The sequence below is a fragment of the Epargyreus clarus genome, unplaced genomic scaffold (assembly GCF_041222505.1).
Source record: "Epargyreus clarus isolate Ecla_fem2 unplaced genomic scaffold, WU_Ecla_fem_2.2 ptg000017l, whole genome shotgun sequence".
Taxonomy (NCBI): Eukaryota; Metazoa; Arthropoda; class Insecta; order Lepidoptera; family Hesperiidae; genus Epargyreus; species Epargyreus clarus.
The window spans coordinates 5487453-5508523 of NW_027332225.1; the positions used below are offsets into that span (position 1 = coordinate 5487453).

The window sequence follows — 21071 nt, forward strand, 5'->3', positions numbered from 1 at the left end:
TGTCTACAGAACCTTGTTCATCCATATTAACTTAATAGAACTGTTAATAATATTAACTTATTTACCTTCAATCGCTTACGTAGGTCTGAAGCATCAGGTGCGTCCACGCCTCCGCTAGAAATGAAGATGGATACTTCCGAGGATCCTGTGGAAAACGGTTCCGAGGCTGAGAAGGAGGCAGACAAGGAAGAGATACCGACAGTCGACATAATGGCACAGCAACTCAAGTTTGTGGCTTGTCTCAAGATTCTAATGGAGGAACTTAGCACCTTGGCCACTGGTTTTGAAGTGGACGGTAAATATACTTTTGTATTATTTTCATGTTAAATTAAACATGGGTGCCCCCATGTTGCCAAAAAGAGTTTTAAAAGTGTGTAGATCATCGAATAAAATATTTGTAATGAGTCTTTTGAAATAATAATAAAAGATTCCTAAATACTCAAAATTTAATTTAATTTGATTATTAATTATTTATTTAATTTAATTATTTTAAAACAATGTTTGTTTTTTAATTTAAAGTAATTTGTGCCTACTTGATACTTTCTTACGTTATGTTCGATTTCCGTTTTTAGATAGGAAATGTCCTATTTAAAAACGGAAATCGAACACTCATTTTAGGTGTGTATGTGTGCGTTTCCATAGTACTTAAATTTTTATATCTTCTCTGTGTTTTAAGGCGGCCACCTCCGCTACCAGCTGTACATCTGGCTGGAGCGCGAGGTGGAGGCGCTGCGGCGGCTGTGCGGCTACGTGCCCGTGCTGGCGGGCGCGCCCGGCGACGCGGCCGGCGAGCTCATCTGCGCTGACACCGACCCGCCGCCGCTGCCCGACCGACCCACGCTGCACCAGCTGCTAGTGCGCGAGAAGGCGGACTTCGAGGCTAAGGTGCAACGTGCAGTCAGAAGGAAGAAGTGGTTGAAAGGTGAGTGACTTTAAGTAGCGGCGCTGAAGCGTCCAGCGAACTCATTTGCTTAAATACGTACCGTCCGCCGCTGTTTGATCGCCCCACGCCGTATCAGCTGCTAGCACGATCAAAGGTAACTATCGAGGCTGAAGAGCAATGCACTGTAAGAAGGAAGTTGTGTGCGCTGTGAGTAGGGTGAGTGCTATATAACGTGTCCGTGCTGGCGGGCGCGGCCGGCGACGCGGCCGGCGAGCTCATCTGCCCCGACACCGATCTACCGCCGCTGCCCGACCGCCCCACGCTGCACCAGCTGTTAGTACGAGAGAAGGCGGACTTCGAGGCTAAAGTGCAACGCGCCGTGAGAAGGAAGAAGTGGTTGAAGGGTAAGAAACGTGCCGTTGGTGACGGTGACGCGTCCACATCTTTGTCCGTTATTAATTCGATCGTTATTTCTTTTTCTGAAAAAAATGCGAAACAATTGCTAGACATTGCATATTTAAAATTTTGATTGAAAATTGTAAACTTGGCTGTTTGTGGTATTTACTGCATATAAAAGGTGGAAATGTGAATAGAGATAAAGGTGTGAACTCCCTTGCAGCAAACGAAACGCTCCTACGCACACTGCTATCGTACTGCTCGCTGCACGGTGCTGGCGGCGGAGGCCTGGCCTCAGTGCGCATGGAGCTGGTGTTGCTGCTGCAGGAGCTCGGCCAGGACAAGCAGCACCAACAGCTGCTGTCGCCACTGCCTTTCCCTACCACGCTACCGTTGTTAGCCGCTGCCGTTGCAGCCAACAACACTGTCGTCGCCGATCCTGTCAGACATTTACAGGTAAACAACACTAGGAAAATAATGTATTGCTTTTTGTGTTCATCAATCTCTTTGTACTGTGACAACATAGACAAATACACAAACACCCAGACCCAGAGACAGACATCTAAATTCATCATTGAGATACCTGCCTGGCCGGGGATCGACCCTCAGAGCCTGTGCGCGTTAGACCGGTATGGTGACCGCGCCGCCACGCGGGTCGTCAAATTATAGAATATGCAACATTTATAATATACTTCTTTCGTCGTTATTTCGCTACGCCCGTCTATGAAGATACCCGACACTTGAAGGGCGACGCAATGATCTGAGTGCTGGTGTTTGGGTGATAGTACACCATCAACTGACGACCGTATTCAACATTTTTTACTTATATACAATATAACATAATTGCTACTATTTTACATCATACATTTTTAATTTTATAGGCCGTGGCACATGATATGCTAGGGACGATCGGTGAACTGGGTATCCCCGGTGGATCCGCGACGCGAATACTACACACACTCCGGGAACTCGCTGTGGCGCTGTCTGCCTGCATTTACCAGAGCTTGTGCGACTCTGATACATTTAGCTTGAAGCATGCGCAACATCACGCAGATGGGTAATTTTTTTTATTAATATTTGGTCACTACGAAATTTTACCTTAATTTGTAAGGTTCATACTCAATTTTTTCTTTACAGTATGATTGCGGAAACACCCGGTACTACTAACTTGTTAATTAGACCGCGACGATATTCGGTTGAAGAGCTTACAGTGACTACACCTCCTAATAAATGGCCCGGTGAGTACTTTCATTTTCTTAGTGATTGTTAAAAATAAATGAAATTTGATGATTAGTTATTAATTTTGCTCAATTGTTGACTTTATTCTTTTCTATATTTGTCGATTGTACTGTGATTTTAATGTGGCCAATGAGCCTACGAATTTGATACTTTAAACATAAAGTAAAACTGAAATCCTAGACATTAGAAATCTGTGGGAACTTTGTTCCTCCTATAAACGATAGACGATGTTATCATAATCGGGTACGAAGTTACAATTGTTGTTATTCCCATCAGGTGTGTCGGCGCTGCGTGGGTTGGCGCTGCGCGCGGCGGAGGAGGAGGACGCGCCGCGGCTGCCGGTGCTGCTGGCGGAGGCGTTCTGCGCCGTGTACCTGGCGCTGCTGGGCTGGGCGCTGGCCGCGCGCGACGCGCACCTGCTGTACCGCCTCGCCGCGCACACCGCCGACACGCGCGCGCACTCCAAGCTGTTCGGCGGCGGCGTGCGCCGCTTGCTCACCACTGCGCCGGCACCGCCACAGGTTAGATAAATACAGTGCTATTGACAGAGATTGTAAGCGCCGTGTAAATTTTTAAGATGCGACGATCCGGGTCTACGTAATTATAATGAATTAATGTAGGTACCCATGAATACACATAGCTTTATACAATTTCAAAAATGTACAAACACTTCAATATTTCATTTCTGTAAAAACCCATTGTACATATTTTATTTTTATTAAATAACCTACACAAAACGCTAATTAAGCTATCATTTATCCTACAGCCAAAACTTGTGGAGCGAACGGAAGGCATGTCAGTTTGGTCGTCGCTCCGTGAAAAGCGAGCGCTGCTCAACATGCGCCTCCTGGGGCTGGGCCCCACCGCGCCCCACAAAAACATCCAGGAAGGAAGACCGACGTATAGGGAGCAGTTTGTGCCGCCCCAGTTTAGCATATTGACGTTCTTGCTTACAAAGGTATATTCATCAATTACACTATCTTACAATGTATATCATACAGTATAAAAGATAAGATAGCAATTATAATGTTTCTATGTCTAAAATATTTCTCATATTCATTTTTAACCACACAAATCAGCACTTAGCCCTTGTTGTAGTTAAGCTAAATCGATTCACTCTGTAAAGAAGCCTGTGCCCAGCTATGGTATAAAAAATATTCTGTTTAGACGTTAGTATTTTGTGTCTATCTTCATAATGCACGTAGTTAACATAGCGGTACAATTAATTCTACTGCGCTGATTCAAATGACAAGTGTAATTAATTTACTTGTAGCCCACACTAGAACAAGACCCGGAGAGCAACGATTACGATTCCGCAGAATCGGGCGCTGAAGACGCCGAGGACAGTGCCAGTGAAGCTGACGATGATGATATTTTTGATACATCCACAACCAAGTAAGCAAGTCTTTATCGTGGTTACATTACATGCTTATTTTTTGAAACATTTTATAAAATTATTGTTATGTTAGCGTTGCGAGTCTATACACAATTGCATTTTTTGTTTTGAAGGAATGAGTTCCGATTTTTTCTTTCCATTCTGTACTTTGTCTGATTAACAGGGTAATTTTTTGCTACTAGGAGTGTATAACCGAAATCTGAAATTATAACGTGTAGTGAAAATTGATCAAAGCTGTAATAGGATCGATTTTGATAGAACTAAACTTCCACAAAATCCGACGTAAATCTTAGGTTTTCTCTAGATATGGAGTATTTACGACTATGTCTATAGTCTTCACACGAAAACATGAGTAATCATGGCAACCACGTCAATGTGTTTATCTAAGTACAGTCCGCGCGAAACTGCTAGTCCGCACTGAATATAGAAATGAGTCGCGTCGCCATAGCAAATTGTATGACTACACCTGCTCGCAACTGCTCGGACTAGCAGTATGGCGCGGATTATACATTATTTGTTTATACTGCGCGCAGGAAGGAGAAGCGTCGCAAGGGCGCGAACATGGAGCACTCGGAGCCGGACTCGTACTCGTGGTACGTGATGCGCGTGGCCGTGCTCCGCCTGGCGCAGCAGAAGCTGCAGCACTTCCTGCAGCTCTGCGGCATCGAGATGTCCGGTGGGTGATTAAACACTTTAGTTATTAGCCATTTAAGAGTATTTTTATTCTTATGATTTAATGGTATACTTGTGCTTCTAATGCGGCGATATACATCTATTTACATGTTTTGTGGTGGCAGTTTTATGTTATCATTTAATATGAAGGGATTGAGAGGGGGGTTCGTACAATAGTATAGTAATAATAGTAATAAATATTATAGTAATAGTATTTTATGCTCCCCATTACTAAGGACATTTTTCTTGTATGATATCTAGCTACAGATGAATTTTGACATCAAAGATCTTGATAATCAAATGATTTACGTAATTATCTTTCATCAGAAAATTTTTAATAAAATTACTTCACTTTCACGAAAAATCTATGATGATATATCAATAACTATATTCATATTACAGAACTAGCAACAACGAGTCCCACCGTGCACGCGGCTCTGCGGCGGGTTGATCAATGGCAACAGCAGCTCACTGAGACCCTCGAGTCCCGCGCTCCACCATCAGATTATATTCCTGGATGCTTCCCAGATCAGCAGACAGCTGGACCACCTATTAATAAGTATAGGTATGTACTATATTTGGAAAAATACTCTTTATTAGATATATCTATATATTTTATACATTAATGCATAAATGTTATTGTTAATACTATTTTCAGATGTCTATTAGAAAAGCACAACACTCCATTCAACTCGTCGTTGTACAGTGCGGCGCCAGCAAGTCGCCTCTGGAACTATTTAGTGCGTCAAGAGCAAGTTCAGGTATTAATTCTTTTTTTATTGTTAAAAATATTTAATTCAAAATTAAATTTTATTGGGCACCATCGTACTACCAATTAATTTAAAATTTATTTTTTTTCTTCGGCGTCCGTCACACACTATCACGAATTTCGACTGCAAATGAGAGTTCTAAATTCAAATAAACATTCCAGGAGGTGTTCATCCGCGCGGTGTTCTCGCGGCGTCGCGCGCAGTCGACGAGCGCGGAGGCGGCGGGCGAGGCTCGCGCCGGCTGCGTGCCGCTGCGCGCACGCGACGACGACCTGCACAGCCCCGTGCGCATCATACACAAGGAGCAGGACTCCATCGCCGCCTTCTGCCTCAACCGGGTGAGTGGCGCGGCGACGAGCGCGCAGTTGACGAGCGGTTAGTGGTTAAGAAATTCTGCCTCTAATCGAGGGGGTCTGAGGTTGAAATCCCAGGCACACACCTCTGATTAATCAAAATTATGTTTGTATTAGAAATTAATTATCACTTGCTTAAACAGTGATGGAAAACATAGTGAGGAAACCTGCATATGAGAGATTTATCACAAAAATTTCAAAGGTATGTGAAATCTACCAATACGCACTTGGTCAGCGCGGTGGACTATGGCCTAATCCTCCTTATTCTGAGAGGAGACCTGTACCCAGTTGAACGATAAGGGGTTGATGATGATTTGCCATTGTTACCGACGACGTCGCTATAACGTGCCAAGTGTTTAATGCGACGAATTTATATCAAGGGGGTTAATTGTCATAATGGACGTAACATTTGCAGACGGGCGGCGGTCTGCTGGCGGTGGCGACGGCGCGCGAGGTGCAGGAGATGGACGTGTCGCTGCTGCTGCGCGGCGGCGCGGCGTGGGCGGAGGACGAGTGCGAGGTGGACCTGCTGGCGCTGGCCGCCGACCCCGCCGCGCTGCCCGACACCGGCTTCCTGCTCATACAGCACCACGACAGGTCAACGTCGCATCTTATCCTGCACTCATACTGTTACGCGTTGTAGCGTCTTCGCTACTTTCACATTTGTGGATCCTTACTGCTTGCTTACGTACGTTAGCGAGACATCACTGTGAGCAATGCAGTTACTGTTACCAAAATTCGTAGTGTGTATATAACTCACGAGCGTAACGCGCGACCAGCTCGTTACAAATCGATGACTGTCAGTTTTTTTTTGACTTATTACTGTATCTGCATCTCTAGCGGCTTAAGTAGGGGGGGGGGGGGGGGAAGCGGAAGGGACGGTCGGCCCCGGGCCTCCGGTCCTAGGGGGTCTCCAAACAGAGTTGCTAAAAAAAAGGTCATCAGAACCAAACAATCTATGAGATTTGTATCAGTCAGCGAAAAAAATGTCACCGAATCACGGGCGAACTGTTTACACCGGGGGCCTCCATTCAACTTTTCGCCCCGGGCCTCCGACGACCTTAGTCCGCCACTGATCTGCGTGGTTACAGTTACGGCTCACTTATGAGTACGTGACTGCAGGAATCTACGCAGCTAGCTTCGTTCACATGGCATTGAGGCAATAATTTAGTATTTTTTCAATAAGTGATAGGTTGTTCTACAAGATGGATGGTATCAATGCATTATACACTTTTCAATGTAAAGAGCAAAGTTTCATAATTCCCTGTGTATTTTCAGGACAAACAATGGGTCGGTGCCGGGCACTGGCAACAGCTCCCCGCTGAACCCCAACGCGCCGCAGATGCCGGTGGGGCTGGCGAGCCAGACCGGCCGCGGGGCTAGCGTCGTGAGTAACTAAATATACATATAACATTTTATAATCTTATCTTTTGTTGTCATACTAAAAATTGACTGTTACTAAATTCAAAATTTCAAACTAACTATGAATTGATATCATTTGTCAAGAGTAATGAAAGCTCGGAATAGCATAATTTTTAAATGTTGGATACAATTACTTCGAAATTACGGTCCGTAAGGTTGGTGTTTAACTTGGTTTACTGGTTCTAAACGTAAAATTAGTGCATTTTACTGTGGTCTTATAATATGCGAAATAATCAATGACAAACATCAATCATGAACGTGGGATATTATGTATTTGAAGTAGTTACTTAACTAGTAAAGATATATTTATAACATAAATGTGTATTCGATATTACATGCTTTTAGAATAGATCATTTGAACAGGTGCTTTGGAGCCTAGCAGATTTCAGAAGTGTGAAAGTTATGGGACTTTTTTACTGTGATATTTTGGTACTTAGAAATACTGTCTTCAATTCAAAGTTACACACATAAATATCTAACTAACACTTATAAAACTAAATTGCCATTTTAAAGACTCATTTATTATCTTTATAATTATTTTTACTTAGAATAGTTTACGATACACTAATACGCCAGTTTTTATTTTGTTAGGAAAATTACCCAAAACTCACTTTATAAGTATAACAATGTAATAATACCGGAATAACTATATGTATGTATGAATAACATGTGACCGTTGTAAAAACAGCAGGAGCGGCGAGCAAGCGTATCAAAGCCAAGTGGGCACGAAGCGTACGTTGTCACAGTACGTCCACGTAACAATCACTAATATTTTTTTAATCACTGAATGACTTAATATTCTTACTTAATAATTTCGGTTTACCTTAAAACTAATCGTAATAATATCCTTTTGATTTTTTGAGTGAATTTATACGTACGTATTTTTCTACTAAGCATGCAAGTGTATATTTCTAACTCATTCAGTGATTAGGGGGTGAAGATCTGGGTATTGTGTATGTATGTGACGTGCTCTTGTATTTGCGCCTCGCTACGCGCTTTGCTTCTTTCTCTATGACTATCTATCTAGTTTTTTCTTATATTTTTCTCCGGTTTATAAGAAGTGTCGTGAGTAATAGGTCAGGTTTTTGTATGTTATCGGATCTTTATAGATAAGTATTAGGTTAATTGACGTTAATGTATACAATTATTATATTACTTGGTATAATAACATAGAGCATCATTGTTTCTATCGATATTGTTATATAAGTAGGTACGTATGTTCGTATTTCTAATTTGATTAATGGGGAATAGAGAATTGTATGAATGTTGACATGTGTGTAAGGGTAACCGAGTGTTGGTCGCAGGTGAAGGGCCTGCAGTTCCCGGGTTGCCACGACGCGAAATACTGTCGCCTGGTGCTGCACCGCTCCAAGCTTCTCATGAAACCGGTCAGTGACAACCCTAAACCCCACCCACTTTTACGGCGTCACCCTAGCTCGATCGCGCACCGCCTACTCTAGCTCGATGTTGATTTTTTTATGTTTTTTGTTCCCTAACCTATGTTTTCTTCATACTTGATTTATTTTCTGTTCCCACCAGGCCGGTTTGGTCGCCTTGTTTTTTTTTATTCTTTACCTATTTGGTTTTCATTCGTGCTATATTATAACCATCACTCGTTTTTATGTTATCCAATTGTTCATCCTCGTAGTGTTTTTTTTTTACTTTTATGCCATCGATCCGTTCTGTAGGTATTATTTTCTGGTAGTATATAACTGTCACCGCTATGTTTATGCTCGCTATGGATGTCCTTTGTTTAACGTATTTTTGTTTTTAAGCGTAATGTAGGTCATTGTTATTCAGGTTAATTTCTTGTAACTATGACATTTATGTTTATTTTTATTTATTTAATTTACGTAATGCAGTGTATAGTAGGTATTTCTTAATTTAGTATTTTATGTTTAGGTGCTGAAACACAAAATAGACAATATCAAAAGAATGGCGGCGCATCCATCACAACCATTGTGTAAGTTAATAAAGGATTTCTGTAAATTATTTAATAATTTACACTAGCTTTAATAGTATACACAAGAAATAAAAATAAAATATTTAACTAGTGGATTTACTATAATATAGTGGTAGAGTGTTACATTTTAAGGTAAGTTGTGAACGAATATTTAAAGGTATTTAAAAGTATTTAACTGTTGTCTCTTCTTGTTAAATATTCTACGACAGATACATTGCTTCGTACAAGTCAATAGATACTTACTTTCAGTTTTTTTTTTCTATGAAATACAGGCTGAACAGTGTTATAATCAACTTCACGTATGCGATAATTATATGAGTCAGACCTTACGCTGGTACTATCAATCTAATGAAGCTTGTCGGTGGTACCGCACTCGACACAAATAATAGTCACATATACCGGTACCGCAAGTAATAGTCACATATACCGGTATTTCCCACCAGACCTGACTGGCGGCGCGGACGGCTCCGTGCAGCTGTGGGAGTGGGGCCACCCGTACTGCGTGTGGTCGCCGCGCGCGGCGGGCGCGTTCGCGAAGGTGACTCGCGTGCGCTTCTCCGAGTACGGCAACAAGTTCGCCGCCGCCGACGCGGACGGCACGCTCGCGCTGTGGCAGCTGCACCCGCCCGCCGGTGCCGCGAACCAGCCGCACGCGTCGCCGAGACCGTTCTTTGTGAGTCTAGTTTTATCTACAATTAAATATGTGCCGAAGATACTAGATAGGGGTACTGTCGCAAATACGAGTATGTGAATAACTTACTCTGCGTACGACCAACCGCACGCGTCGCCAAGACTGTTCTTTGTAAGTCGTGTTTTTATTTATATGCAGCAGTCCCAAATACGATTCGCGGAATGAAGCCGTTCTCATTATTTGGCACAACGATAAATTTTAACACTTGAGGTGTCATTGGATTCCTCTAACTTGTAGGTATAACCATATACTGATACATTTAAGCAGTCTGGTTTATGATGCTGAATAGTTTGTTTACATTTTTAAATTATCACATTTCTATTTCAGAGTCATCAGTGTCATAGTAAAGGAATAAGTGATTTCGTTTTCCTGGGTTCCTGCAGTTTAGTAGCAACAGGTAAATACAACATCGTTTTTATTATATTCTGTAAACATAGGTAATAAGTACATCTTTGTAGGAGGGTTGTAATAACTTTAAAAACATTATTAAAGATTATATTTCCTTTTCAGCTGGACATAGTTCAGAAAGTAAAAATGTTGCAATATGGGATACGCTTATGCCAATCAAGAAGGCGCTAGTGGTTTGTAAGTATGACATAATTTTATACTTTATTTTAATTTGTGTGTTTTATTTATTATCTCTGCAATAGTACATATCTTTGATTTATTTACATTAGTTTTCAATAAATAATCTACCCATTTTCTGCCTGAAATCAAAACTTGATAATCTCTAGTAGGTAGAAATTTTCAAACGTCAAACATTGGTAGGCAAAACATTCTTTATATTTCGAATATAAAGAATGTTAAGAATATAAAGAATATATTCGAATTATCTACTGGAATAAACATTTTATTGTTATTTTAAACGAGAAGAAACGTACGTACACACTACTATATACGTAAGGTTACCAATATATAAATAGGTTATCAATTAAGAATTAGCTAGAATTTTAAATGATACGAGATTATCGACGCATTCACTATACGCACATACTAGTAGGTATATGAAGTTTATTTGTGTACATGTAGAGTCTAAAGTGATGTGTGTGTGTGCGCGTGTCGCAGCGTGGACGTGCCACGAGGGCGGCGCGGCGTGCGTGGCGTGGGCGGGCGGCGCGGGCGCGCTGGTGTCGTGCGGGCGGCGCGGCGACGTGCTCGTGTGGGACCTGCGCGCGCGCGCGCCGCGCCACCGCCTGCACGCGCACCACGCGCCCATCAAGTGCGTGGCGCTCTCGCCGCGCGAGGACCACTACGCGATCGGCGCCGCGGACGGCGATATCAAGGTAAGTGACCTCGCTACAACCCTCACTCACTCTCTACTCTCTGTACCCTTACCATGAGTTTTCAAAACATCCTACAATTTTACGTTACGTGTATTCAATCCAATATTCTGTTCCGTTTGCTTCAGTAAACTGAGTAAATGTAACAATAAGTAAGTGCTCAAGTCTTTCTATCTGCCTCACATGTTCGCAAAAAAAAAAAAGAAATTAAAATATTTTTTCAAATCGGTCCACTAGTTTCGGAGCCTAATCAATACAAACAAAAAAAGCACTTAAATATTTTCTCTTTATAATATTAGTATGGATAGATGAGATGTCTAATGTGGACGTTCAACAACATGTTCATATTTTTCCTGTATCCTATAATAAAAATAAATGGCTATTCGCGTGAAAAGGTATAATTACACGTTGAGTTAGACAATACCCGGGTGATCTTTGGTGTATTGCAAAATACCGTCAAATTGAACCCACTATGGGTAGAGCATGTCAGTACCACTTCGTAGTATACAGATTTTTTTTGCTTCGGAGGGCACGTTAAGCCGTCGGTCCCGGTTGTTGTCGATAGATGGCAGTCGTTAAACCTTGTCGGAGGCCTTTCGGGCGGTTTGAAAACATCCGACAAACGGGTTGGCCACTAACCTGTCTCCACCAATCCGCATTGGAGCAGCGTGGTGGAGTATGCTCCAGGCCTTCTCCACTTGTGAGGAGAGACCCGTGCTCAGTAGTGGGCCATAAATGGGTTGCAGGCAGATTTTTTTTGCATATTTATATTTTGAAGTTATACTTCTTTTGGGACGTTAAAAAAAATATATTCGCGTTTAAAAACTGCACATACCACCCATCCTCCTCAAGTAATGATTTCTATTAATATGTTCCCAGGTGTTTTCGCTAGCGACACACCAGTTGCTGTATACGTTCGCCGGAGAACACGCTAGAAGCTCATTCTTCAAACACATAGGCCAAGGAGTAACACAAATACATATTGGTACGTTGAATGACAAATTTCATTAACTACTATTATATTTAATAAAATAGTAACTTCATTTTTAATTATATAAAACTACTATGAACTACTACTTATACTAAATTACTTTGTAACAAAATTTATGTCTATCTATCTCTGGGACGCCTTAACCCCGGGCGCACATATATTGCGGCAGTGTCAATATGAGGACGGTGGGCAGCGAATTCGGGTCTCGAGGATACCCTCTTTGCCCGGGCAGGTTCTCAGGTGGTCTAATGCCCCTGGATTTACAATATTTATTCATTATAATATAATGTTATTTAAAACATTATAATATAATGACATTATGATATAATGAAAATGTGTATGTTGTATTCAGATAACGCGGGGCGTCTGTTCTCGTGCGGCGCGGACGGCACCATGAAGGTGCGCAAGCTGCCGGAGCCTTCGCCGCCGCAGGCACACTACTAGACTCCCTGCCATGGTAAGGTGTAACACCCACACTGTATACAGATAGGAAACTTACAGATAACGTATTTCGACTTTATTTTTAAAAGTTGTACATAGGATTTCGATCCTTGAAAATTAGTAATGAGTAAATACCGAATACCAGATGGAGTTGCACTATAACTTACAATAAAAAAAAACTAGTAAAACCATTCAAGAATACTGGAAAATTTGATTGCACGTGTGTTTTAATATTAATTTCTGTGAATTTATGTAAAAGTAAGGTAAGTAAGAGAAAAAATTGGTTATGATGAAATTTTGTTCGCAGAGAGCGCAGCGTGGCGAGCGCGCGCACGTCCCTTGTGATGTATTTATCGTTGTTGCTGTTCACGTTACGAGTATGGTGATGATTATACGCCGTTAGACTAGTCACTGAGTAGCCGATGTTGTATCTTAGTATATTACAAGTGTTTATGAATCTTTAGTTATTACTAGTACGAGATATTCGCTATTTTTATCTTAACGTGTCCTAGATGAAAAATATACAATTTATTTATTTGCACCGGCCGCCCACCGATACCTGCCTCGCAGCCGTGGGCGGCGGGCATGCCCTAGCGTAACGTAAAGTACGAGGTGAAGTGTATTCTGTTAAAGTGCAATAACTCTTAACTCGATCACTAACTTATGAATTCGACTCCGCGTCGAAGCCTTTGCCTTGTAATAGATAGCCGTTCGAAATATTTAGCTTGTAATACGAGAGCGTACACTCTACTTATACGTGTTACTTGTTGATGCATAATACATATTTTACATAGATATATCTTACCCTATGTATAAGATCGTGGCTTATGTGTAATATTTAATAAATGCTTTATATAATCACGTAACCGTTTCGAGTCTTGTGATTCACTTTGTAATCTTCATATTACATAATCGTTCCCTCGATGTTGCACGCCTATACTTTTAGACGTAAGTGTTTCTCCTATTGTAAATTCTTCAATGTGATGTATTCGAAATTACTCGTCCATTTTCTTTTATAAAAAGCAATATGAGTCTTAAGTTAAAAAAGAAATTATAAATCATAGCAATAAACTTACATCATATTTACAGATTTGTATTATGCTTTCGCGAACAGTATTATGAAACGTAATAGATTGAGAGCGCGAAATTATTTTTATTTATTATATTTACAAGTATAAAACTTCATAAATGCCCTAAATTGTTTTAAGTGTATGCTTGTGTTGTGATATAATCTGACGGTTGAGCTTCTCGTGTTTCAGTTGAGAAATCACATCTCGAAACTTCGTAAATATCATGTAAATATATAGCTAGTTATCCACATAATAAGCAGCCCGTCGTTTTGCTCAATATATTTTTGTACAATATTTAGTTACAATGTTTCATCTTCTCAAAGTGATACGAATTCTGCTCTTATTTTTCCTTTCACTATTTTACGAATACAAGAGATGTAGGTTCCCTAAATTTTACGTAGCCAATTTGAAAAATATTGTTATTTCTCAGTTGAAACAAACGGGTCGCTCGTCAGTTTGGCATTTTATTCCAATTTTTAATTACAAAATTATTTTGTATGTAATGTGTATTCGAGAAAATGTCTGCAACAATTTATTTTTAGTAAAATGCATTAATAATATGTATTATTTATTAGCATTGTCATCAATATTATAGTTATTCTGTCATTTTACTCTACCATATTAATATACGTTAATATTGGCTTCTATACTAACTCTTGCATTTTTGTAACAAAAATATAGTTTTCAATTAATTTTAGTAAAGTCACCGCTATACTGAGGTGCATTCTACTACAGTATAATAACTGACAAGTAACACTGTCAAAAGACATTTTCTTAGACCGTTTCGTTGTTTTTATTTGGTTAACTATTTGTAATATTTTTAGGTTTAATATTGTATAACCAAAGTTTATGAATGTACCCTTGTACATTACGATTGCACTGTTAACGAGTTACCAGCAACTTTTTGGTCTTACCATTTGAAATTTGTGTAATAACCATATAAAAACAATCTTAAATGGCTATTATTTTATGATTGCCTCAAATGCGAGACTAGAAACTGATAAACCCCTAAATCGTAGTTGTAAATTATAATCTTTCGTCAATGTTCCTAGGAAAGTTTCTGTTGGATAACGAATAGATATGTAAAATATCTAATTACAATGTATATTTTCTTATCTTGCAGTGTGCAGTGTATGAAGAATCACATAAAATCAATATTTGGTTGTTTTGCACATTTATTAGATTTTTGTTTTTTAATGTCACATGTTAAAAACGGGTTTACATAGAGATACCACTGTGGTCATTTTTTTGTCGAGAATAAAAACCAAAACTTAAATTTCTTACATTGTGGCAGGAAAGATAAGTGTTTGCTTCGAGATAAGGCCGAAATGTAAATTAAAGTTATACGCAATCGGTAGTGCCTTATTTAAAAACCAGATAACAAGTGTTTTATTTGACCGCTCCATTACAATATTAAAAGCAATATTTTGAGCATGTATGAAATTGTCCTACTTATAGAATAAAGCGTAAAGTCAATATTGTCTTAAAGTCTTGAAACATAGCACAATCTAACACATTCTCTCGTTGTAAACCCGTCTTTATATTTGTGATTATAGTTTTCATTTACTTCAGAGTAATTTACAATTTATTTTAATCTAAGTTACTTTCACATATGGACGACATACGAAACCTAATTTATGTAATGGTTTTCTTTTAGGTATTGGCCTGTATTTCAAGTTTGTATTGGAGAATTTTGGATTACAATAACAAAACATTATAAAATTATGTGTATACGAGCTTTTAAATACAACGTCTACATTATTTAGCTGTTGGTGAACAGGTGAATAGAACTGTTTCCATGGCAGGCTACAAACAGCCTTTTTTAGAATATTTTCTCAATGAATTTGAATTATACAGAGTGGTCTTACGATTTTTTTACTATAAAAATGTATCTTACTTTTGCGTCGTATACGTGAACCACAAAATGCAGCTACCTGTGAATATACATAAAATGATCATATAAGGATCAAATAAATTTAATTTAACTTACAAAACATTGTTAATCGATTGCCAATTTTATATATATCTTCCGCCGAAAATGTATTATTAGTCCAGATCCAATAGTACGTCCGAAATACGACATCCGTTTCATGGCTCCTGAGAAACCTTTTGGAATGCGATGGGGTAGGAGGGTATAAATATTACGAAAATATATTGCGACATAACAAAATACCGAAATATAGAAAAATCTTATTCAACATTAAAGGAAAGTCATAAGAGCTTAAAATGTATGTATGAAACAATCCAAAAGTTGTACGTAAATATGTAATTTATTGAAAATTTATTTCAAGCACAATAATACGTACAATAAAATAGCCATCAAAGAAAATAAAGAAGTAAATTTTGTAAAATATAAAAATTGTTATTTATGATCAATCAGAAGTCACACTGCAACTGTGTTATAATAATTAAAACTGAACAATGTTCATATTTAATGCTTATTTTGTTTTATTTATGAAGAACGTTTAAAATAAAGGTTAACTCTATGTTGTGTTTTAATTTACCAAAAACATTTCCTTGAAACCTTCAATATTTTAGTCTTAATGACTGGATGATGTGTAAATATTTATTTTATAAGAGATTCTTGACTTATATCGCCGCAATAGTTATTCAGAAGGTAATATAAAAGAAGAAACTTCAAATTTCAAGTCTTCAAACAGTTTATTGGAATAATTTTAACAAACTACACGTTCTTAGAACTACAATATAAATATTACTGCAGTAGTTTTAAACTTTGATATACATAAAAATGGACAACTCACGTAATTTATACTAACTCAGACTTAAAAGGAAATTAAAAGTATCATTAGTACAAAAAGTAAGTAGCCGATAGGTCATAAGCGAGTATTAATAAGAATATGTAGATATTTGAAGCTTTTCTCTGTTTAAACAAATAACTTTTCATCCAGATTACACGTTTTCCCTAAGTACTCGGAGACAAATTTAACAGCTTGTTCCATGTTGACAGTTTGCTTTCCCTGGGGATTTTCTAAAAACAATGTCATCTTTTTTGTACCGTTGGCAACATTCACGAATTTGCAAAATGGACTAACCCCAGATTTTAAATCTTGTGGTTTATCCACAGAAACGATGATGTTCTTTGTAGTTAAACTAGCCGTATCATTCACCTCTACACCATCACACCACAATGTGAATTTCATGCCATAAAGGCCGAATAATACTTCAACTTGTTTGTAAAGTTCATCCATAGAAATAAATTTTCCAGTAATATCGCTAAGGATTAAACTGCCCTGAGGGGATGTTGCACCAAGACGCGGTGTAATTTTGTTTAATGTGACATTAGCCCAAGGATGAACTGGCATTTCAATCTCTTTCCTCCATGTGATAACCAAGTTTAGTTCGGAACCTTTAAGCTCCTGCGTTTCTTGAATTATCACAGATTTAGATGGTGACAATTCTTCAATAGATTTCATTGGAGCTTTAACGGTACTTTCAATTAGATCGCGGTGTATATTGATGATGCGTACGATGTCATTACCCTTTTTCACTGAGAAATAAACATCCACTTCATCCGTTGGTACTAAATGCGCTTTCTTTCTTAATTTCTGAACTCTATTAATTATTTCCCTTGCAAATCCTTCATCAAGCATATCCTGATCGGGCGTGATGTTTAACAATATCAAAACATCGTTATCACTGTGTGCTTCATATTGATCATTTCCACTTGCCTGATATATTATTCTCACTTCAGAAACCTCAATGCGTTGGCCAACTATCTCCACATAGCCATCTGCAATGAGCTTTTCACACTGTTCGTTATTAAGTTCTTTTAATCCTTGCATAACGGCTTTGAAATCGCCCTTAAGCCTTCCTCCTAGTATCTTATGATCTGGTTCAACTCTCAACGTGATACCATACTTTTCTTTGTCACTTGTCAATTGAATTTTTCTCACATTCATCTCATCTAATACATAATTCAGCAAAGAATTAACATCTTTTAGGTATGTTTCGTCGCGATGTATAATAATCATTTCTGGCAATGGGTACTTTATAGGTATCGTTTTTCTGTCTCTAAGGACTCTGCCTAGTTCGATTACTGCTTGCATTCGCTGCACTGCCCTTTCTATGTTTGTATCAACTAATTCCAGTTTTGGTTCAGGTATCATGTTAAAGTGAACACTCTCAAGTGATTGTCCAGGTTGCAATTGTTTTAATACTCTGTACATTAATTCTGTCAAAAATGGCGTAAATGGTGCCATCACACGCACCATATCAAATAAAACCCCAAACAAAGTATCTAATGCCACTTGACAGTCTGCTACTCCATTCTCACCCTTTAGCCTTTTCCTGTTCATTCTCACATACCAGTTTGTAAGGTGGTCAATAAACTTTGTCAATCTCGGAACTACTGTGTAAAGCCTATAGGCTCCCATTTCTTTTGTCACAAACTGGATTAAAGATTGTGTGAATGATGTTATCCACTTATCCATAACATTATCCCTGACTGCTTTCTCATTAAATTTGTAATTAACATTATCTTCTTGGACAATTCGTTCAACATTCTGCATCAGAAATCTGAAGGCATTATACCAGGGGAGGAAAACGTCTTTTATAACATCTCTAACACCTTCTTCTTTGAATCGAAGATTTTCCGCCTTTACAACAGGTGAGTTTACAAGATATAATCTGAGAGCATCAGCCCCATATTTGGTTACAATTTCAAGAGGATCTGGATAATTCTTCTTCCTTTTTGACATTTTTTGTCCATCAGAGGCTAAGATCAAACCATTCGCAATAAGGTTCTTAAAGGGAGGTTTGTTGAATAAAGCAGTTGACAGAACTATGAGAGTATAAAACCATCCCCTTGTTTGATCTATCCCTTCAGCAATGAAGTTTGCAGGGAAGACATCTTCAAATTCTTTTTTATTCTCAAATGGATAATGACATTGCGCATAGGGCATAGATCCTGACTCAAACCAACAGTCAAATACTTCAGTTACCCTTCTTAATGGTGGTTGGCCAGGCCTACATGATGGAATTTCCAAATGATCAATGCTTTCCCTGTGAATATCAGTTATCTCTTTTCCTGTTAAGGCACTTAGTTCTTCAATGCTTCCTATACATACAACTTCTTGTTTATCAGCAGAAATCCACAGTGGAATTGGTGTCCCCCAATATCTGTTTCGACTGATTGCCCAGTCACGAGCTTCCTTAAGCCAATTTCCAAATCTCTTTTCTTTAACATAATCTGGTACCCAGTATGTAGCTTCGCTGGATTTCAGCAGGTCTTGACTCATTTGTTCTACTCTTACAAACCAAGATGGAACTGCTTTATAAATAAGAGGTGTCTCTGAACGCCAACAAAATGGATAACTATGTTTCACCTGACCCACCTGAAGTAGTCTGTTCCGTGCTTTAAGATTGGCTATTATATTCTTATCAGCATCTTTGACATATTGACCCACAAAATCTTTTACTGGCTCTGTAAATTTGCCACTAGCATCCACTGGACAGATTATGTCTTGATCCCTAGTAATGATTCCGGCAGCTAAACAAACCCTAAAATCATCTTCACCAAAATATGGAGCTTGATGTACTACTCCAGTACCAGAATCATCTGTGACATATCCATCTGCTAACACCTGAAAAGCTTTTGGGCACTGACCAACAAAGTAATCAAAAATTGGTGTGTACTTTATACCTTTTAACTTCTCTCCTGGTAGTTTTTCGATAATATCAAATTCATCAATATTTTTAAAGATCACAGGAAATCTAGCTTCTTGAAGGACATAGCAATTGCCAGAGCTTTTTTCTTTAACCTTAAGATATGTCAACTTGGGGTTAACACAAAGAGCCAAGTTGCTTGGAAGTGTCCAAGGGGTTGTAGTCCACGCAAGGAGTGAAAAGCCTTCAGAAGTTGGAAATGTAACAACAACTGCTGGATCAACTACATCTTTATAATTCTGCCCCGACTCAAAGTTAGACAGTGGTGTTGAGCATGCTGTGGAATATGGCATTACTTTCACTCCTTGATATATTAATCCTTTATTATACAGTTCTTTAAAAACCCACCAAACAGACTCCATGAACCAAGGATAGAGGGTTTTGTAATCATTTTTGAAATCTAAAACAAAAAAAAAGTTTATATAATTTTAATCATAATTGTAAAACATTTAGGATCTCCTACATGCAATTTTTTAATTGCTTAGCTAAAAATAAATCTTTTTCCAGCTACATTTTAATAAAAAAATTAATGGTCTCTCCCCACAAACAAAATAAAGTGCAGGTAATAATTATGTTAAAGCAGGAAAAGATAGAAGGAAACATAGAAGGAAAACCATATTTAAATAGACAATTTAAAATTATAAACATTTACATACCAATCCATCTGCCCATACGAGTGATGATATTTTCCCACTCAGTGGCATATTTCATGACAATTTTACGGCACTCTGCATTGTATTTGTCAATTCCCATTTTCTCCACATCTTCAGGTCCTTTGATGCCTAATGTTTTATCAATTTCAAATTCTACAGGTAGACCATGACAATCCCATCCAAATCTCCTCTCTACATGATAGCCCTTGAATTAATAATTACACAGCATTATAAATAGAAATACATGGCAATTTACAACAATTTAGGTAATATATATTTTTTTAATTTTAGTGATACAAATTATCATGTGTATTTTCTGTGAAATCATGTAAATTACAGAATATAGTGACAAGTAGTAATTTTCATAAACATTTCATTGTACTTGTATTATCATTAGGATAAGGGATGATGCAATATACTAGTTACCTTTTGGTGAGCATAGCGTGTGACTACATCTTTGATGGTTCCAGCGAGGATGTGGCCGTAATGAGGCAAGCCAGTGGCGAAAGGTGGCCCATCATAGAACGAATACCTGAAAAATTAAATAAGATAAACTAAAATTTCATATACCTACACCTTTCAACTTCGACATTAGCTATGAATATCGTTTAGTTTTAGGAAATTAATTAGCTAAAAATCACTAATGTGAGCCTAGAAGACCGTAGTGCCTACAATATACTGGTCCATAATAACCAGTATATTGTAACTGTTCTAATTATAAATGTTTAATCTTAGGTTCAGGTTATGTGTTCTTACTTGGGCTTATTTTTTGATTGCTTCAGACAGCTGTGAAAGGCATCAATCTCTTTCCAAAATTTAAGAATATTTTCTTCCTCCTTCGGGAAATCGATATTTTCTGGCACTCGGTCCACTTTTGAGGACATGGTGGCTTTCTAAACAAATTTTAACTTCCACGCTGAAACTCGCCACGCCATGCCACCGGGACTTAATTGTCATCTGTATTTGATTAGTTTGAATTTTACTGTCACTAGTGTCAATTGCAGATGTCTCGAACAGTCAAGTATTCTTTTTTATAAATAACTTTTAGATTTTGTTTAATTAAAACAAAATTATTCTATTGATTTTTTTCTTATTTAATGCATTTTTTTTTAAATCTTAAAACTTATTTGTCTCTCTACAGATAAAGTAAAGTCGTAACACGGAAC

The 21071-nt window shown here is 38.4% G+C and overlaps 2 protein-coding genes across 9 annotated transcripts in view; one reads left to right on the forward strand and one right to left on the reverse strand.

Annotated features, from left to right (window-relative positions):
- Rbcn-3A (rabconnectin-3 alpha) overlaps positions 1-16053 on the forward strand; it is a 46982-nt gene extending 30929 nt beyond the window's left edge. For 4 of the 8 annotated variants that reach the window (XM_073081941.1, XM_073081943.1, XM_073081944.1 and 1 more), the window contains 23 exons: positions 84-295; positions 677-922; positions 1503-1735; positions 2161-2336; positions 2417-2517; positions 2795-3039; positions 3285-3476; positions 3792-3913; positions 4448-4590; positions 4989-5151; positions 5245-5347; positions 5518-5694; positions 6125-6306; positions 6988-7096; positions 8436-8519; positions 9034-9094; positions 9538-9767; positions 10113-10182; positions 10296-10370; positions 10851-11068; positions 11945-12050; positions 12409-12513; positions 12805-16053. In XM_073081941.1, the coding sequence (XP_072938042.1) occupies positions 84-295; positions 677-922; positions 1503-1735; positions 2161-2336; positions 2417-2517; positions 2795-3039; positions 3285-3476; positions 3792-3913; positions 4448-4590; positions 4989-5151; positions 5245-5347; positions 5518-5694; positions 6125-6306; positions 6988-7096; positions 8436-8519; positions 9034-9094; positions 9538-9767; positions 10113-10182; positions 10296-10370; positions 10851-11068; positions 11945-12050; positions 12409-12500 (3340 nt within the window). In that variant the 3' untranslated portion in view covers positions 12501-12513; positions 12805-16053. Of the gene's footprint in view, positions 1-83; positions 296-676; positions 923-1502; positions 1736-2160; positions 2337-2416; positions 2518-2794; positions 3040-3284; positions 3477-3791; positions 3914-4447; positions 4591-4988; positions 5152-5244; positions 5348-5517; positions 5695-6124; positions 6307-6987; positions 7097-8435; positions 8520-9033; positions 9095-9537; positions 9768-10112; positions 10183-10295; positions 10371-10850; positions 11069-11944; positions 12051-12408; positions 12519-12804 lie in introns of all 8 variants that reach the window. The other 4 variants (XM_073081946.1, XM_073081948.1, XM_073081949.1 and 1 more) reach the window with 2 other exon arrangements.
- Positions 16054-16209: 156 nt separating this feature from the next.
- Positions 16210-20871, reverse strand: IleRS (Isoleucyl-tRNA synthetase). The gene is made up of 4 exons (XM_073082339.1): positions 20662-20871; positions 20332-20437; positions 19909-20110; positions 16210-19652 (listed from the first exon to the last, which is right to left on the reverse strand). Exons 1-4 carry the CDS (start codon positions 20787-20789, stop codon positions 16453-16455), a joined length of 3636 nt encoding a protein of 1211 aa, XP_072938440.1. The 5' UTR covers positions 20790-20871; the 3' UTR covers positions 16210-16452.
- Positions 20872-21071: the final 200 nt, after the last annotated feature.

Bases quoted from the DNA above. Each gene is read 5' to 3' on its own strand.
- IleRS (XM_073082339.1), bottom strand. From the start codon at position 20,789: ATGTCCTCAAAAGTGGACCGAGTGCCAGAAAATATCGATTTCCCGAAG. The intron at 20,111-20,331 runs GTAACTAGTATA...TATTAATTCAAG, and splicing joins CACGCTATGCTCACCAAAAG to GGCTATCATGTAGAGAGGAG. The intron at 19,653-19,908 runs GTATGTAAATGT...TTTTTGTTTTAG, and splicing joins TCGTATGGGCAGATGGATTG to ATTTCAAAAATGATTACAAA.